Here is a 15,869-nt window from a genome sequence, read left to right as displayed (position 1 = left end):
TTTTCTAACATGAATCTACCCATACACCTATGCCACAGTTGCTTTAGAGATAAAACACGTTTCAACATAGGTAGAAGTCGATAAGTTAGTACTCATATTCAGTACCTAAATATCATTCGACCAAGGAGATCGCATTACAACCATGTCTTCTGGAATAATATATCCTGATTTGAGTATTGTGCACTCCTTGTTAGTGAACACGGTGGTATACTTTTTGTCACAAATTTGAGAAACACTCAACAAATTGTGATCCACCTTGTCACAATAATTAACCTTTTCAATGTAATGCTACCATTTGACACATCCCATTCTTTTGTTATCATGCACCCTGAATTACCCGCAAATGCTACAACCCCCCCCCCCCCCCCTGAATATTCTTCACATTGGTTAGTAGATAAATATTATCGGTGATGTGATGAGAGCATCCATTATCCATAATCCGCTTTTCACCTGAAAATAATCTTGGATAAAATTTGCACATTCAAGAAACATGATTAGTCTAAAAAGGCAGCCCAGACCTCAGTCTTGGGCACCTATTTCGTTTCAACATAAGATTTAACTTTTTCAGACACCAAATGTGATTTTTTTTCACTTGTGAATAAGTCACTGGTCTCTTTGACTTTCGTCTGAGATATGCGTCTCGAATCACACTGTGTTCTCGTTTCTGCAAATTGGTTGTGTTGAAACAAACAATTTGTGATTTAATTTAACTTTGTTTTCATCAATATGAACCACCTTACGTGGATTCACATTATGAAACAAAATTTGAGTTTCATCAACCTGAGACAATGGTCTCTTAAGAATTTCCTTTACCACTGAAATTGGTTTGGGTTCTTCCTTGGTAGTAGGATTAACATTCTTCATTTTTCTTTCTCCACAATTTCTTACAACCTGACCTCATTCGCCACAGAAGAAACAGGTTATCATATCCATGAACGCACGTTGTGGTTTAACAGAAGATTGTGCAACAGGAGTTTGACAAGAATCACTTAAGACATTTACCTTATCCATATCATCAAACGTTACAGCTTTGTTTTTCATATAAAATTCAAGGTTTGATCAATCCGAAAAACTTTGTAAAGTGTCAGTTCCCGTAGAATTAACAAACTGAACTTTCTTAACATGGTTAAGCTGATGTTTTAATTTAGAATGTGAAGCTTTGGTGTTGGATAATAATTTAGATCTCGCAAATGCTTGTTCAAGAACATTCAATTTTGTTGTTCATTTTAAAAGACGCTTTCAATCAGCTCTGGTTTGATTAAGTTAAGCGGAATGCTTTCTCAATGAAAACTTTGCTAAGACCTTTTAATTTAAGCACATGACCTATGTTTACTTTAACAAGATAAAGATTGATGAAGTGCATCAAATCGGCATAAAAAGTTTTTGGTTTTTCTGATCTCTTGAGTTTAGCCTTAGACGATTGTGGCTTGTTCACCTTAGATATATTTGAACCATACACAGCTTCCTTAAACTCTTGAGGATCACATAGAATGTGATTAGAACGTGGAATGTTCTGTTCCTTGTGTATAATCTCAGGTTCAATTACATCTTAAATGATAACCTCCTCAACAAACACTTTACTGCTTTGAATATGAGGTCCTTGAGTTGATTACTGAACAATAAATTTTTCTTTGTCACTTTGTTTAGGTTTCTCCTCTTGAATGACTATTTCAACTGTCTTAGTTGAAGAAACATCTGAAGAATCTTCAAAAATAACAACTTCTACATTTCATGAAAACGGATTTTGTGAATAGTCATTGTGAAATGGTGAAGGAACTTCAACAAAGCCTAAACTATTTTTAGATCCCTTTTGTTTACCAGATTTCATTCAACAAAAAGGATGAGTTTCTATAGTTGTCAAGATTACACTTCAACTCAAGAACTAAATTTTCAAGCTCTGTTATCTTAGTTCTCAACTTAGGGTTTCTTGTAACTGTTTATCATTGATAATCAGTTTTCCTGAAAGTTCGGCTTTCATATCATGATTACTAATAGACAATCCATCAATTTTATCTCTTGATTTCTTTCCTAAATCTAAGTATTGTCTATAGTTATCTTTAACTACATCCAACTCTTTCAGTAATGCTTCATTTTGAGTATTAAGTAAGTCATACTTTGACTTCAAGTCCTTACATACATTACATGAAGCATTTTCAGTTAATTTAACAGTTTCAACTGATAGATTTTCAATTTCAGACACAGAAGAATCAAGAATAGGACTAACCCACATCGATTTTGGCCATACATGCGAAGGAATTTGGTTGCATGTTGCATGAGATATCAGAATCTGAGTCAGTCTCCGATTCACTCTCGGTAGTCAATCCATCTCTTGAGTGTCTTGAAAATTTTCAGCTATTTCAAACATGGCAAGATTAGCTTGATTTCCATTATCCAATAGCCGTTTATTCCAATATATTCCCTCAGCTGTAAGTAATGCTTGTGAACTCCCAGGCTTAGAACAATCACCCCCGAAAGAATTTTCCTTTGAGTCATTAAACTTCTTACCCGAGCTTCTATCTTGATTGCAGGGTCCATCGTATTCTTTCTTTGGCTTGTCACACTCTTTGGCAAAGTGATCAAAGTCCTGGCAGTTATAGCATCTCACCTTAAGCTTATCAAAACCAACCGTTTTGTTCAAAGTCGGTAAATCTTTTCCCGCTCTATGCATAAACATTTTTACCTTACGAACAATCATTGCCATGTTCCACTTCAAATCCATAAATTATAAGTTCTCAGGATCAATTAGGGACATAGTCTTCATCAGTAAGCTCACTCGTAGCAATTTACCACTCACCAAATTTCATACGAACTCATGAAAGCACTGAGGAAAGCAAAATGTTGTTCAGCTTCCTTCATGTTCACATTTGGTGGTTGAGCTAAAGCATTACCTATACCAGAAAATGAAGTATTTGCACCACCAGAACAATTGTTTGACCCAGATTCCATGAAACAAACATTTGGCATTTGTTCATTTACTGGGGGATGGCATTTCTTGTGAAGTCTAAGATAGAAAAGCATTGATTGGAGCTACAGAGTTGCTTAAAGGTAAAGACCCTCCATACAATGTCGGATCTTGGTTATCTTTTGAAGACTTCTGACACTTCATGTCATATTCCCTTTCCTTTATCTTTTGCATAAACTCTATTGCCGTTAAATCCTCAGGTATAAAAAATGAGTTCTCTTTTAAAAAAGTAGAAAAGTATAATAAGAACTCGGCAATGCATTCTTGATAGTATCAATCTGGTCCGATTGAGTTGGTTCCATCTTTTGTTTATTCATTTCAGCAATTAGATGATTAAACCTGGTCAACATTTCTACGATTGTTTCACCCTTCAAAAAATTAAACTTTCTGAATTAAAACTTTAACATGACCTTCTTACTCTCTTTTGTATTACCCATGCTTCTCATCTTGATGTGTTGAAACAACGAAGCACATATCTTAATACTTCCCACCTGGTGAAAAATATTATCTGGTAAGGCCATTGTCAAAGTAGAATATGCTTTGGTCTCAATTTCCAAGGCATTTTTCTCTTTTTTGAGTATAAGTAGAATGAGCCTTTTCTTCATAACCATTAGTTGCATCACCAAGCATAGGAGTGGTATAAACATCATCAAGACATCTTGAACAGTCATGATGCACGGATCCCAAATGTGCTCTGAGTCTTGGTTCACAATTAGCAAAATCATTGAATTTCATCAATCGGGGACATTTATAATGTGACCCGATTTTAGCATCTAAGTGAAGCATTGGTTGCATCATAATATTTTGAGATGCTAACGCGTAATAGTTAGCCGTTTCAAAAATATATGTTTAACTAATCAACAAGTCCAAGTTTTAGGTTAAAAATGTCCAATGAAAAAGTTATGGGTAAAAAATGTAAATTTACGTAACGAATGGATCAGTCTGGTTATGGTAACAAATGATGAACAGTATCACGAATGGTATAAGGTTATGATAACAAATGAGAATGACTCTGGTAAGGAATGGTATCACGGATCACTGTAACAAATAACACCACTGTAGTAATGATGTGCGAAAATCTATATATAAATATTAATAACTAAATCTCGCAATTCAACACTAGGTCTTAAATTTATAAAACCAAACAATTCTAACTAAGCTTCACAAAAACAACAAGTGTATCAGTCGTGTAGCGGCATAGTCTAATGGAAGTACGGATGTCGAACACAAAGACACGTGAGAAGGCTCGGATAATTAACCCTAATCTAAGTCCTGACTAAATAATATATTTCTTTATCATATTTATTTAAAACTAACTTAACTAATTTAACATAACTAACGGTAAAACTTAACGGAACTAACGATAATAAGAAAACGAACCACCTAGGTAAGATGACTTAACGGTTGTAAGATGACACAGGTGCTAACACATGCTTGAAACCAGGGTTCTAAAGATGGGCTAACATAGGAGAGGTCAACGCACAAAGTATTAACCGAACTATGTAACTAACAACTACCTAAAACTAATACATGAAATAATCTATGTACCCTAATAACTCATCACTTGGTCCATGTCTAAATTACAGATCTCACTAAGGATCGAACTATTACAAACCTAGGAGAATAGGGGTAATTCAATACTAAGGACAAAATAACTCAACTTACAAAGTTAACCTAGTTGACAGTGGGAAAATCACACGTGGTCTCGCAACGACTAACCCGATCAACTAACTAGCAAGATAAGCCGATACCTAAGGACTTGGTCCAACTCAAAGATGGTGAACTCACTGACTTGAATGACTTAGGGAACATAAAACCTAATGTTGACGTCTACCAAACTCAATCAACACAAAAAGTATTAACAGAACTATGTAATTAACAACTACACGAAAGTAATTCATCTAGGGCAACGGGTATATATGTAATAATATCATAAAATATTAACTTGACAATAGAAAAACAATCAACCACTTGTTAAGCACCCTAAACTGATTAATTTAAACCGTTAAACATCAAACCTAGGTGATTCTAACCAATCTAGCCAATCATAATTAATGAACAGTAGCAAATATATATAAAAGTGATAAACATGTTCATATAAATTTGATTACAAAAGGTTTGAATGATTAAAAACCAAACACGAACTTAAAATCGCTAAAATAGTCAAAACTGACAACCAAAGGGTAAAAGATAAAACTGTAAGCTTATCCTACTTGGTTTCTCTCCTAGAACCGGTCTCTAATGGCTGGAATGAGGTTTGATTCATTTTAGGGTTCATAGGATTTAAATAGATTACTTAAACTTGATTAACAAGCCAAGCTAGGTCCAAACAAGCTCACTAAAGACAAAATAGCCGGGCTAGCATAAAATCTAACCATTCTTGGACCCAAGGGGCGCTGCCACACGCAAGAAGAAAGGCTCACCTGGTCGCGTAGCGTGGCTAGGCCTTCGGTTCATCGTTTTTCGTTATTTTACTCGTTTAAACATGCATGCTCGTTCCCTCTTTGATCCAATCCTCGGGTGAGTGATTTCCTTCACTTTAAGACTTGATTTCCATGCTCTCTTCACCCATGATCCTACATCAAACATAAACATGTAAACACCATCGAAATCGGATAAACAAACACTAAAACACACTAAAAAGCTTGATAAAACAAGTAAGAATATGTGTGTATAACATACCACATCAAGTAACGAATAGTTATAATGAATGATGAGTTAATTATAATGAAAGAACACACGAATGATCAAACGAATAGCATAACGAATGGCTTGACGAATAACGGTATGATGATAGCAAATAGGTCTGTCACGAATGGTGTTTCTGTAATGAATGGATCTATCATGAATGGTGTTTTGATGACGAATGGTCTACAGGTACACGATTGAGAAGTTATAACAACCTGCCACGTGTTAATAAACAATTATGTGTCTGTAACGAGTGAACCGCTACAGTATCATGAATGGATCGCTATATGTAACGAATGGGATATTCAAATCTTCAAGAAGATTTCTAGATCTTTAACAGCCCAAATCCAAACGCCAATCCAAATCACAAAACATTTTGTATCACTCATCCAAATGACTACCAAATTCAACAATTATAGCTCAATAAACCGGTATTAACCCCGCGAACAAACCCTCATTAATCTAAACTTTCAATTATCAACCAAACTCGTCCAAAATCAATCTAAACCATATACAGAACCTCTGTTCCGTACATAACCATCTCAACCTCAATTTCACTCAATTAATCAACAGTAAACGAATTAAAACTTACACGAAGCTTGTAAATCTGATTACGAACTGAATTCAAATCAATCTGATATTAATTATCCATTACTTAACGATAATCGACTCAAAATCAATTAACCAGTTTCAGAATACAAACTATACTAAATAACTAATGAATTCTCAATAATTCATATCAATTCAACATCAATTCACCTTAACAATCGAACATCTAGCTCTGATACCACTTGAGAGAGCTAATTAACAGACGAATCGATCTCAATTCATAACTAATATATGGATCTAGTTCAGTGATATATTATAGCTGATTGGTTGAATAAGTTAGTGAAGTGTGTCTATGTGTTGAGAGAGCAATTCAACAGTGTAACAACACTCAGAGAATAATATAATCACACTTATTAAATTAAGTATCAGGACAACCTATATATAGAAGACGAAGTCCACTCGTTATACAAGTCATAACGAATGGGACTCATTCGTCTGCATTCACTAATTTAACTTAATAGTATAGTGAATGACTCATTCGCTATACCTCATTCATTAACATTCCATAATGAATGGTACATTTATAATAACGATTAGGCTCGTTCATTAAACATCCTTAACGAATGGCCATTAAACATAACGTATGGGTTCATTCGTTAAACATCCTTAACGAATGAACACATAAACTAACACATGGACCGTCGAAATTTCCAAATGCCCGTTTACATTAATAATTAATATTTACAAGATAAACAAAGACCGAGACGACAAACGATGCACTAACAAGAAAACACTCTAATATGCTTTCAATTTACGAAGTAATTTTTTTAATCATTAAATTATAAATATATGTAAAAAAGTTAATCCATTTTTAATGATAATTTCATTTATCTATTTTTTTTATTTTTTTTTATTTTTTTTTTTGTACATTGTCATATAAAGTTATAAATTAAAAACATATTTTTTAAATATATTTATTTATTTTTCTGGTTAATTTAGTAAACTATACATATATGTGTTAAATTGTAAGGATGGTATATACCAATCACTTTCAAATATAATAAGGTTTATCATATTTAGTTTCTTGGGTTTTTTTATCAATGATTGATTCGGGTTCTTTTTGTGGAACTTAAATTTAATTGTTACAGCTTAAAGATTGTTTGGTACAAATTAACTACATTTGGCTCAAATTTGTTACGGGTAAAAAATGGAAAATCTGAATTTTTTAGAAAAACTAAGAAGGCAAATAAATTAATCGTCAAACATGTTTCGGGTTTAAAGTTTTGACTTGAATTTGTAAAACAAATGAAAGTTAGAATTTTAAATGTGATTGGGTTTGGAATTTATTTTGAATGACATTTTTGGAAATAGTTAAAAGATTTGGGATTTTGCACTGTATTTTTGCACGTTCATTAATTTTTTTTATTCTGTTCATTTAAAAAAAAAATTGTGATATAAATAATATCAGTTCATATATAATGATACACGTATAGATGTAATACATTTTTATATATACTTTATGTATTGTTTTATTTGTAGTTTAATTATTAGATCATTTCGTGTGTTACACGAACTATAAAACTAGTTTATTATAATAAACTAAAATAACGGGGGATACATTTCACTTGGAAATTTTTTCTTAGCCAAAAGTTTCCCGCTCAAGCTATTTTCCTACTTTTATTAAAAACTTATTTATGTTAGTGTAATCAAAACATATCAACCCACAATTTAATCAAATAACTACTTACTTAAATTATAGAGATTAAAAATATGCGAATATTTATGTCTATATAATAAAAATATTTATATTTTTAAGGTTTATTGGATTTTAATAATTTCTATTGACTGGAATTGACCGATATTAATCTCTATTCATTTTATTACCACTAGTAATCCCAAATTTCAAAAAGTTGGCCCCTAGTGGTCCCCCATTAAAAATGACTTAACGGCGTTATACCTTTTTACAGATTTCAAGCTTACTTTCTAGAGCTTTTGATAGGATGGATAATACGAATCAATTGATGTAAAAATTTAACTCGAAATGGTGATCCAAACGACTTGATTTTTGTTAATTGAAAGTTCAAACACACTAATTGAAGCATAAATTAAGTCGTTTGGATCACCATTTCGAGTTAAATTTTACATCAATCGATTTGTGTCCCCTTTCCCATCAAAAGCCCTAAAAATTAGTTTGAAATTTGGAAAAAAGTATAATGCCGTTAAGTCCTTTTAAATAGTAGACCATTGGTTACCAATTTTTTGAAATTTGAGACTGCCAGTGGTGATTAAATAAATAAGGATTAATATTGATTTAAAATCAGTCAATAGGGATTATTAAAATCTAATAAATCTATGTTTAATGAACTCATATCTACCTTTTTATTTACTAAATCAATATATAAACACTTTTCAATGTGGAAGACGAACGCAAAATTAATGAACGATATTTATAAATCTAAAAAGATAAAAACAAGAGGAAATTAGGAATGAATAACAATTTTATTTTTCACTTATTCATTCACACCCATAGATTCATGTAGTTCTCATTTATCTCTTTCAAATATGTAATACAAAAGAGTGTTTTAGTCATGCTAATTTTATATATGATTTTTTTATATCATTTATAATAAAATATTTTATCATTTTTTGTTAAAATCTACTATTCCATTAACTAATATAATTATAACTTATAAATTACTAAAGTGTATTTTTTATGTGATTATGAAGAAATTGTGTTAAATTGTATCACAGATTCGTATAAATATTCTATATGAAAATATAGTTTGAACTTTTTTTTTTGCGTCACGTAACTTTTTAAACTAGTAAACTAATAATAGTGGACATTAGTTAACGCGTTTTGATTATGTAGAAAGACTCACGTTACAAAATCCTTGCTCTTTTTTTTAATGAATTCCATTGACGTTTTTTAACATTATAATATAAAATCTATTTAGGTAGAAGAAACAACCGCAACCATGCATGCGGCATATGGGCCCAACGGAGGAAGCAATAATGTTAATCAACCCAACCCCACCCCACCCCACCCCCACCCTAACTTACAGAAGACTTTCAGCTCTGCTTTCCCGCATTAAACTAGACCAGATCCCTAAAAAGAATGTACCAGTAGGTGTCAACTAAGACTTGCCCACACTGACACACAAATTGACTTTCATCATCCAACTTTCTAAGTGGATCTCAAACTTGTACGCATATTTTATGTGGGTTAATTTCAACATAATAATAGATATATAAGGGTTTCGAACGACAACTGAATTAGCTTATGGTTTAAAAGCTTAAAGGTAGAATGAATAGCTTTGGTAGTGGATTTAATTCACATAAATTACTTTGTATACCCAATAAAATACGTGAAAATAGTTATAAATTGTAATAACACTAAATTATAATGAAAACAAATAAACAAAATGTTCAAATAGTTAATTTGTTTTGAAAACACCACCCTAAATGTTGTACCTCTTAACACATAGGATCGTATTATTTTACAAAATACCATTTCACAAAAAGAAAAAACAAAAATAATAATGATGAAAAGGATTTGTATGAAAAAAAACACTTAAAAAATAAAATAAAAAAACATAACTCAAAATTTAATAAAAAACGAAAAAAGAAAAAAAAAACACAAAAACGTTTTCATCATCTTCATCGTTCAAATTTAAACACACACACAATTTTGAGGAAATTAAAAAGATCATTGTGTTTTTTTTTATTTTCGTTATTGATTATGTTATTTTTCCTTAATACTGTGTCTTTTTTTAGATATTGTGTTATACATTGTTCGGTATTGTGTTATATTTTGCGATTTATTATGTTTTCTTTTATTTATCATTGTGACTTTTATTAAATTTCGTTATTGTGCATATTTATCGGCATTGTGTCTTTTTATCGATTTTTATGGAACGGGAATGATTGGGAACACATTTTCATTTTAAAATTTTCTTTTTGTATTTTATTTATATTTTGAGTTATGATATTTTTATTTTTATTTTTTAAAATTTTTCTTGTAACCAAAAATCTTTTTACTTGCTTATAATTTTCTTTCCATTTATATTTTAACTTTTTCCTTACCTTACACATATGTATTGTTGTACTTTTGTTTCATCATTTCTATCAACTAATTAGTTGCTTATATATGTGTTTTTTAGTAACCTACACATGATACCACATATGTATAGAGAATACAACATAAAAATTACATACATTATACATAAAACAAAATATCAAACAAAGGTAAAAAAAATTTTCTTAGAATACATATGAAAGTGAGAAACAATAAATATTACTACAATTCTACTATTTATTTATTAAATATTAAGAGTTTGTTTTAACCTACATGTTCTCGTAATCTTTGGTGTTTTTTTGTAATTCTATATATACATACACATTTTAGCGGTTAAAATTAAAACAACCTCAGGTTTGAGATTAGTGTGAACATCTTTATAGCTTCATCTAATTATACTTTTATCGAAGGCTATGATTTATTCTTAGCTAATGTAAGGGTAGAACTGATCACATATATATTAAAATTTTTTCGCACACCTTTTTTTCTTACTCACTCATTAAACCTCTATTATTTTATGGCAAAATCGAAGCTAATACATGTAAAATTCGATCAAAGTGAAAACTGAACAACAAACAGCTGGATCTAAACTGGATATGTGGATAGACTTCTCTTAATTGCACTAATTAACTTGGAAACATTTCACAAGCATATTAGTCAAAATCGGCCGAGGAAAAACAAAAGAACATATCAATGTAAAAAAAGCCAACACATGTAGTGTGATTAATATTAACAATATGGCATATACTAAAACATAATCACCAACACATACAGTGTACTCATGTACATAAAACTAGTTTTATCACCAATGTATAAACATAATATAAGAATGCATATGCATCCTATGAAACGATAATTAGACTAAACATCGTTAGTAAAACAATGCATGTACGTAGCAATGATTACGCTAAGGTATCTTCAGCAACATATTGTATGACTACCAAGCATGCAATGTGCTAAAAGTCCATACGTTGTGTATCTACATGATATGTAGGACTAATGATTACAATAATATAACACAAGTACATATTTAGTTTACTCCTTGATATTATATGTACACACACCGTATTCATCGATATTACACTAATTTTGTAAGATCATTTTATTTCCCTCTCCCTTTCATCTTTACCAATCGCTTCTTTATCTCTCTAAATATATTTGTTTAATGTAGGATAACATTAATTAGCTATAACTATAACACAAAACTACACACGCGGTGATGAAGACAATTGTATAACATTAAGTTTCTAATTAACCTAGGATTCCAAATCGGTCTTTTACACTATATAATGAATTAGTATACTAATTTGTCAGCTAAGACTTGCTACAAGTACATGCAATTAGCTCAGATATTGCCCTCTCAAATATAACATAGACATATGAAAGTCAATATATAAGAATGATTCTCTTAATTAATATATTACTAAGTAAGTTTCATTATTTATGTAACTACTTGAAAGGGTTGGTGTAATCCTTGCTTCCTTCACCAGGCATCGAATTCCATTCCCATAGCCTATCAGGAAATGTCACTTGATCCTCCCCAGCCAAGTTATTAAGAGCAAGATGTGATGATTGTTGTTGCGGTTGTGGTTGCAGTTGCGGTTGTAAAAGCATGTTATTAGAAAGTTTATGTTGATAGTTCTGAATATGAAAAGCCTGAGAAGCCACATTGTTGACCGAAGCTTGTTGATAGTTTATGATTCTATGGAGGTCATCGACGGTGTTGGGGTATATTGATGGTGTATGTGGCGGTAGCGTGGCGTTGATGGTCGGGAACGATGTAGCATAGTTACTATAAGATGGAGTTATGGTGTTTGAAAGGCCTAAATTGGTTCCTACAATGTCTGTCGTGCTACTACCGCTTGTTTCACTTAACTTGTCATCATTTTGATTGGAATTTTGGCCTTCATTGAAATGGAAACTCAAGATGTTATTGGAATTGTGTCTCTTATCAGAATTAGAAAGTCTTGATGATGTAGCCCTAGTTGTTGGTAGAGTTCTAGGGATAGATGGGTGGTCTTCTACTCCAGGCCGTTTGTAAACCCTACAAAGTGAAATCTCAGCCTGCAAAATAACAATATAAAAAATAGATCCATCAGTATAGCATGCATTAAAACCTAGCGGTGATAATATTAATGATGAATGATGAATAGAATGGGACAAGCATTTAAAGCTAGCGGTGATATTGGTCATCTGGTCAAACTACACTTTAAATTCTTTGATGAGATGAGACATATATCCCCACAAACAATAGCAAGCATTCATTCGAGTTAATTCCATTATAATTAATAAGTTCGACTCATCATGCACTTCATAAAATGGAAAATCAAGCTAGGGTTGTCATTCAAGTTTTCCAAATTGATGTTTTTATAATAATTTCAGTATTTCTTTGATTTATAGGTGGTTTAAAGTTTGGGCAAGTATCAATAGGCATATATATTCTAAAAGATCTTATAGATTTATATTTTATACATACTACAATGAAGTTCTAGTTTGATAAGTGAGCATAGATAAAGATAAAATCAGCAAACTCTCGTGATTCCGTGTAGAATCACTAGAGTTACTTTAGGATTGGGCTTGCTGCTTTTATCTTTATCCATTTTGTCTTGTTAGACTACAACCCATAAGTTCGTGTGCAGCTTCAGCGAATTTGCATGAGTTCGCGTAATATCGTTAATAAAATGCATAGAATATTTACCCAAACTCAAACCGCTTACAAATCATTATAAATATTCATAATTTTTTTTACAAAATATGTTAATATTATCAGGGTTTGAGGATCACACAGTGTTGATCAATTTGGTTCCTTGGTTTTCTTTTTTGCTTAATTAGCAAGTTGAGGGGAATATATCGAAAGTAATTAATTAAGAGAAGTTGGTACCTTTTGTAATCTTTCAGTTTCATGTTGAGGCAAGCGATACTCATTCATGATCCAACTTGTTCGAATGCCTTTGGGAGCTTTTCCGGAGTAAAAGACTAACGTTTTCTTTAGCCCGATGGATCTGAAATTCTCGGTTCGTATCATTCTATCGGCTCCGGTAGCTTTCCAATAGCCTGAAGTTGTCACACGGTTTGGTCGATCCCCGTTTCGGTACTTCCTATCTCGTGGAACATAGAAAAACCATTCTTTTTCTCCGATTGCTGCCAATGCTAAATACAAGAAACAAATGATAAATTAATAAGCCCACATGTCAGTCAAGATAAATTAAAATGGAAAATCATGCTAGCTACAAATAGCTAGGGTTTGTTTCAATGACCAAGAACAATGTACGTGTGTTGAACAAAGGGAAATGAAAAGTGTAAAACGTGCGTGTGGATCGAAGAAGAAGAATTTCACTTATGCCGATCTTCCTCGGATATATTTTATGTTAGAATTCAAATTCATGTAGGAAATCAAGTCAACACAAGACGTACATACTGTGTACAATTGTTCAATTACTTAGCAACAAACAAGATTCATTGACCCAAAAATATGATGAATGTTGACAAAATTAAAATGAAAAAACTAACGAGAAAACAAAATCCACACAGTGGAAGGAGAAATCCCAATCCACACCACACATAATTTTGCATAATTGTGTTAAGGGGATATGATATTAACTCAAGTTCTAGCAAATTACATAAATTTTGAAGAAAACCACACACTCACATCGTCATTAGCTTACTAAAATATGCTCATGCAGATTTATCCCAAGAAGAAGAAGAAGAAGAAGATTAATTTATGATTCTACCAAATCAAATTAATAAAGATTCATGATAACAAAAAGTTTTTCATTTACTTAACAATAGATGATGCCCATGGTGATTTATTAATATGATGATGATGATGATGATGATGATGATGATGATGATGATGATGATGATGATGTATACAATAAGATTTTGCAAAATCTAATTATAAAACAGTCTGGTAACCTTAACCATTAAATCTTAGCAAATACCCAGAAAACTATGAAACAAAACCACACTCAAAAGCCTCATTCGTAGCTCGAAAAAGATGGTGTTCATGATGAACACATCATTTTGCAAAGTTTAAAAGACCTAAAAGAATTGTAACCCACTTAATTACAAAACTAATTAGCAAATAACCACAAACACAAAATCTTTAGGTTTAACTGATTATGAAAAAGAGAGAAATGAATTAATCTTTGAAGATATGTATATGTAGTGGGTTGGTAGGTATATATATGTATAATAAGTAAAGAAAAGAAGATAAGAGAAAAGTGAAGTATATACCAGGAAGCTCCCAAGGATCATAACGATAAAGATCAAGAAAAGTGATGAGTTCGACATTGAATCGCTTGCCCTCTACCTTACGGCGAAGGTAGAATTCGACAAGCTCTTCCTCCGTTGGATGGAATCTAAAACCTGGCATCACCATGTCGTTTTCATGATCATCCTCACCCTCACCCTCTCCGTGTTGCTTATTTTTACTCCTATCGTCTTCCTGCTGGTTGTTCATCATTATTATTATTAATTTCTCCTAAACCCATCAACTACTGATGGATGGTCTTGTCTTTTATAGATGCCGAAATATGTAATCCCTCATTTTTATTTATCATTAAAATAATAAAAACTCGTATACATACATACATACATACATACATACAAATAATAGACCAGTTGAAGAAGACTTAACTGTTTTTTTATATTATTTTATTTTAATGGTGTTAATTTCCACATTAACATTAATATATACGTACATTAACAAAAAAATCATTTGTTCAACTACAGAGACATGTAATATTGGTTAAAACCGAAGGAACTACACATACTTGCATAAGTGTTTCAAAATTTATTTTATAAAAGAGAACTAAATTTGTTTTTCTATACACTATAAATGATATATATTTTGTAGATTTTCTTTTGTATTTTCTGAATTTATTTTGTAGTTTTGTAACAACAAATTAGTTGATGAAAACCATGCTAAATATCAACGAACTTATCCAATGGTAGGCCTACAACTAAATAAATAACGAATACATACACACATCTATATATACATTATATATTTTCTGCTAGAAAGTCTTACGTATCGCTCCCTCCTATCGTGTCACCAAGTTGATTTAATTCTAAATGGTGAACTTTCATTCTTTTGACCCGTTTAAATTAAAAAAATAAACGGATTATGTGTCTCATTAAACCCTGATAGCTCTTAAACGGGTTATATCTCATTTATTTGTTAATCTATTTAAATATTAAACAATAATTTTCGTGTAAATGAGTCTCACTAAACCCAGATAGCCCTTAAACGGATCTTAATTATTTATGAAATTCATTCATCATTAAAAATATTTTTTGAGGGTCATGAGTCTCACCAAACCCGGAGAGCCCTTAAACGGGTTATAACATCACATTTATTTGTGAAACTCATTTATCATCAAACAATATTTTTTGTGGGTCATGGATCTCACCAAACCTGAGTAACCCTTAATCGAGTTATAGTATCTTAATTATTTGTGAAACTCTTTTATCAGTAAACAATATTTTTTGTGGGTCATGAGTCTCACCAAACCGGATAGGCCTTAAACGAGTTATAACATATCATTTATTTGTGAAATTCTTTCATCATCAAAACCTTATTTTTTACTCTCA

The 15,869-nt window shown here is 31.6% G+C and overlaps 1 protein-coding gene across 1 annotated transcript; it reads right to left on the bottom strand.

Annotated features, from left to right (window-relative positions):
* Positions 1-11,435: 11,435 nt before the first annotated feature.
* On the bottom strand, positions 11,436-14,739 carry LOC143606315 (uncharacterized). Its single transcript, XM_077082122.1, has 3 exons — positions 14,511-14,739; positions 13,156-13,424; positions 11,436-12,338 (listed from the first exon to the last, which is right to left on the bottom strand). Exons 1-3 carry the CDS (start codon positions 14,737-14,739, stop codon positions 11,724-11,726), a joined length of 1,113 nt encoding a protein of 370 aa, XP_076938237.1. The 3' UTR covers positions 11,436-11,723.
* Positions 14,740-15,869: the final 1,130 nt, after the last annotated feature.

Source organism: Bidens hawaiensis, unplaced genomic scaffold (genome assembly GCF_021521415.1).
Source record: "Bidens hawaiensis isolate Kalapana, Puna unplaced genomic scaffold, B.hawaiensis_p1.1 tig00074257_1, whole genome shotgun sequence".
Lineage (NCBI taxonomy): Eukaryota > Viridiplantae > Streptophyta > Magnoliopsida > Asterales > Asteraceae > Bidens > Bidens hawaiensis.
Note: the sequence above shows the minus strand (reverse complement) of the source record. Positions and strands in the feature narration are given on the sequence as shown.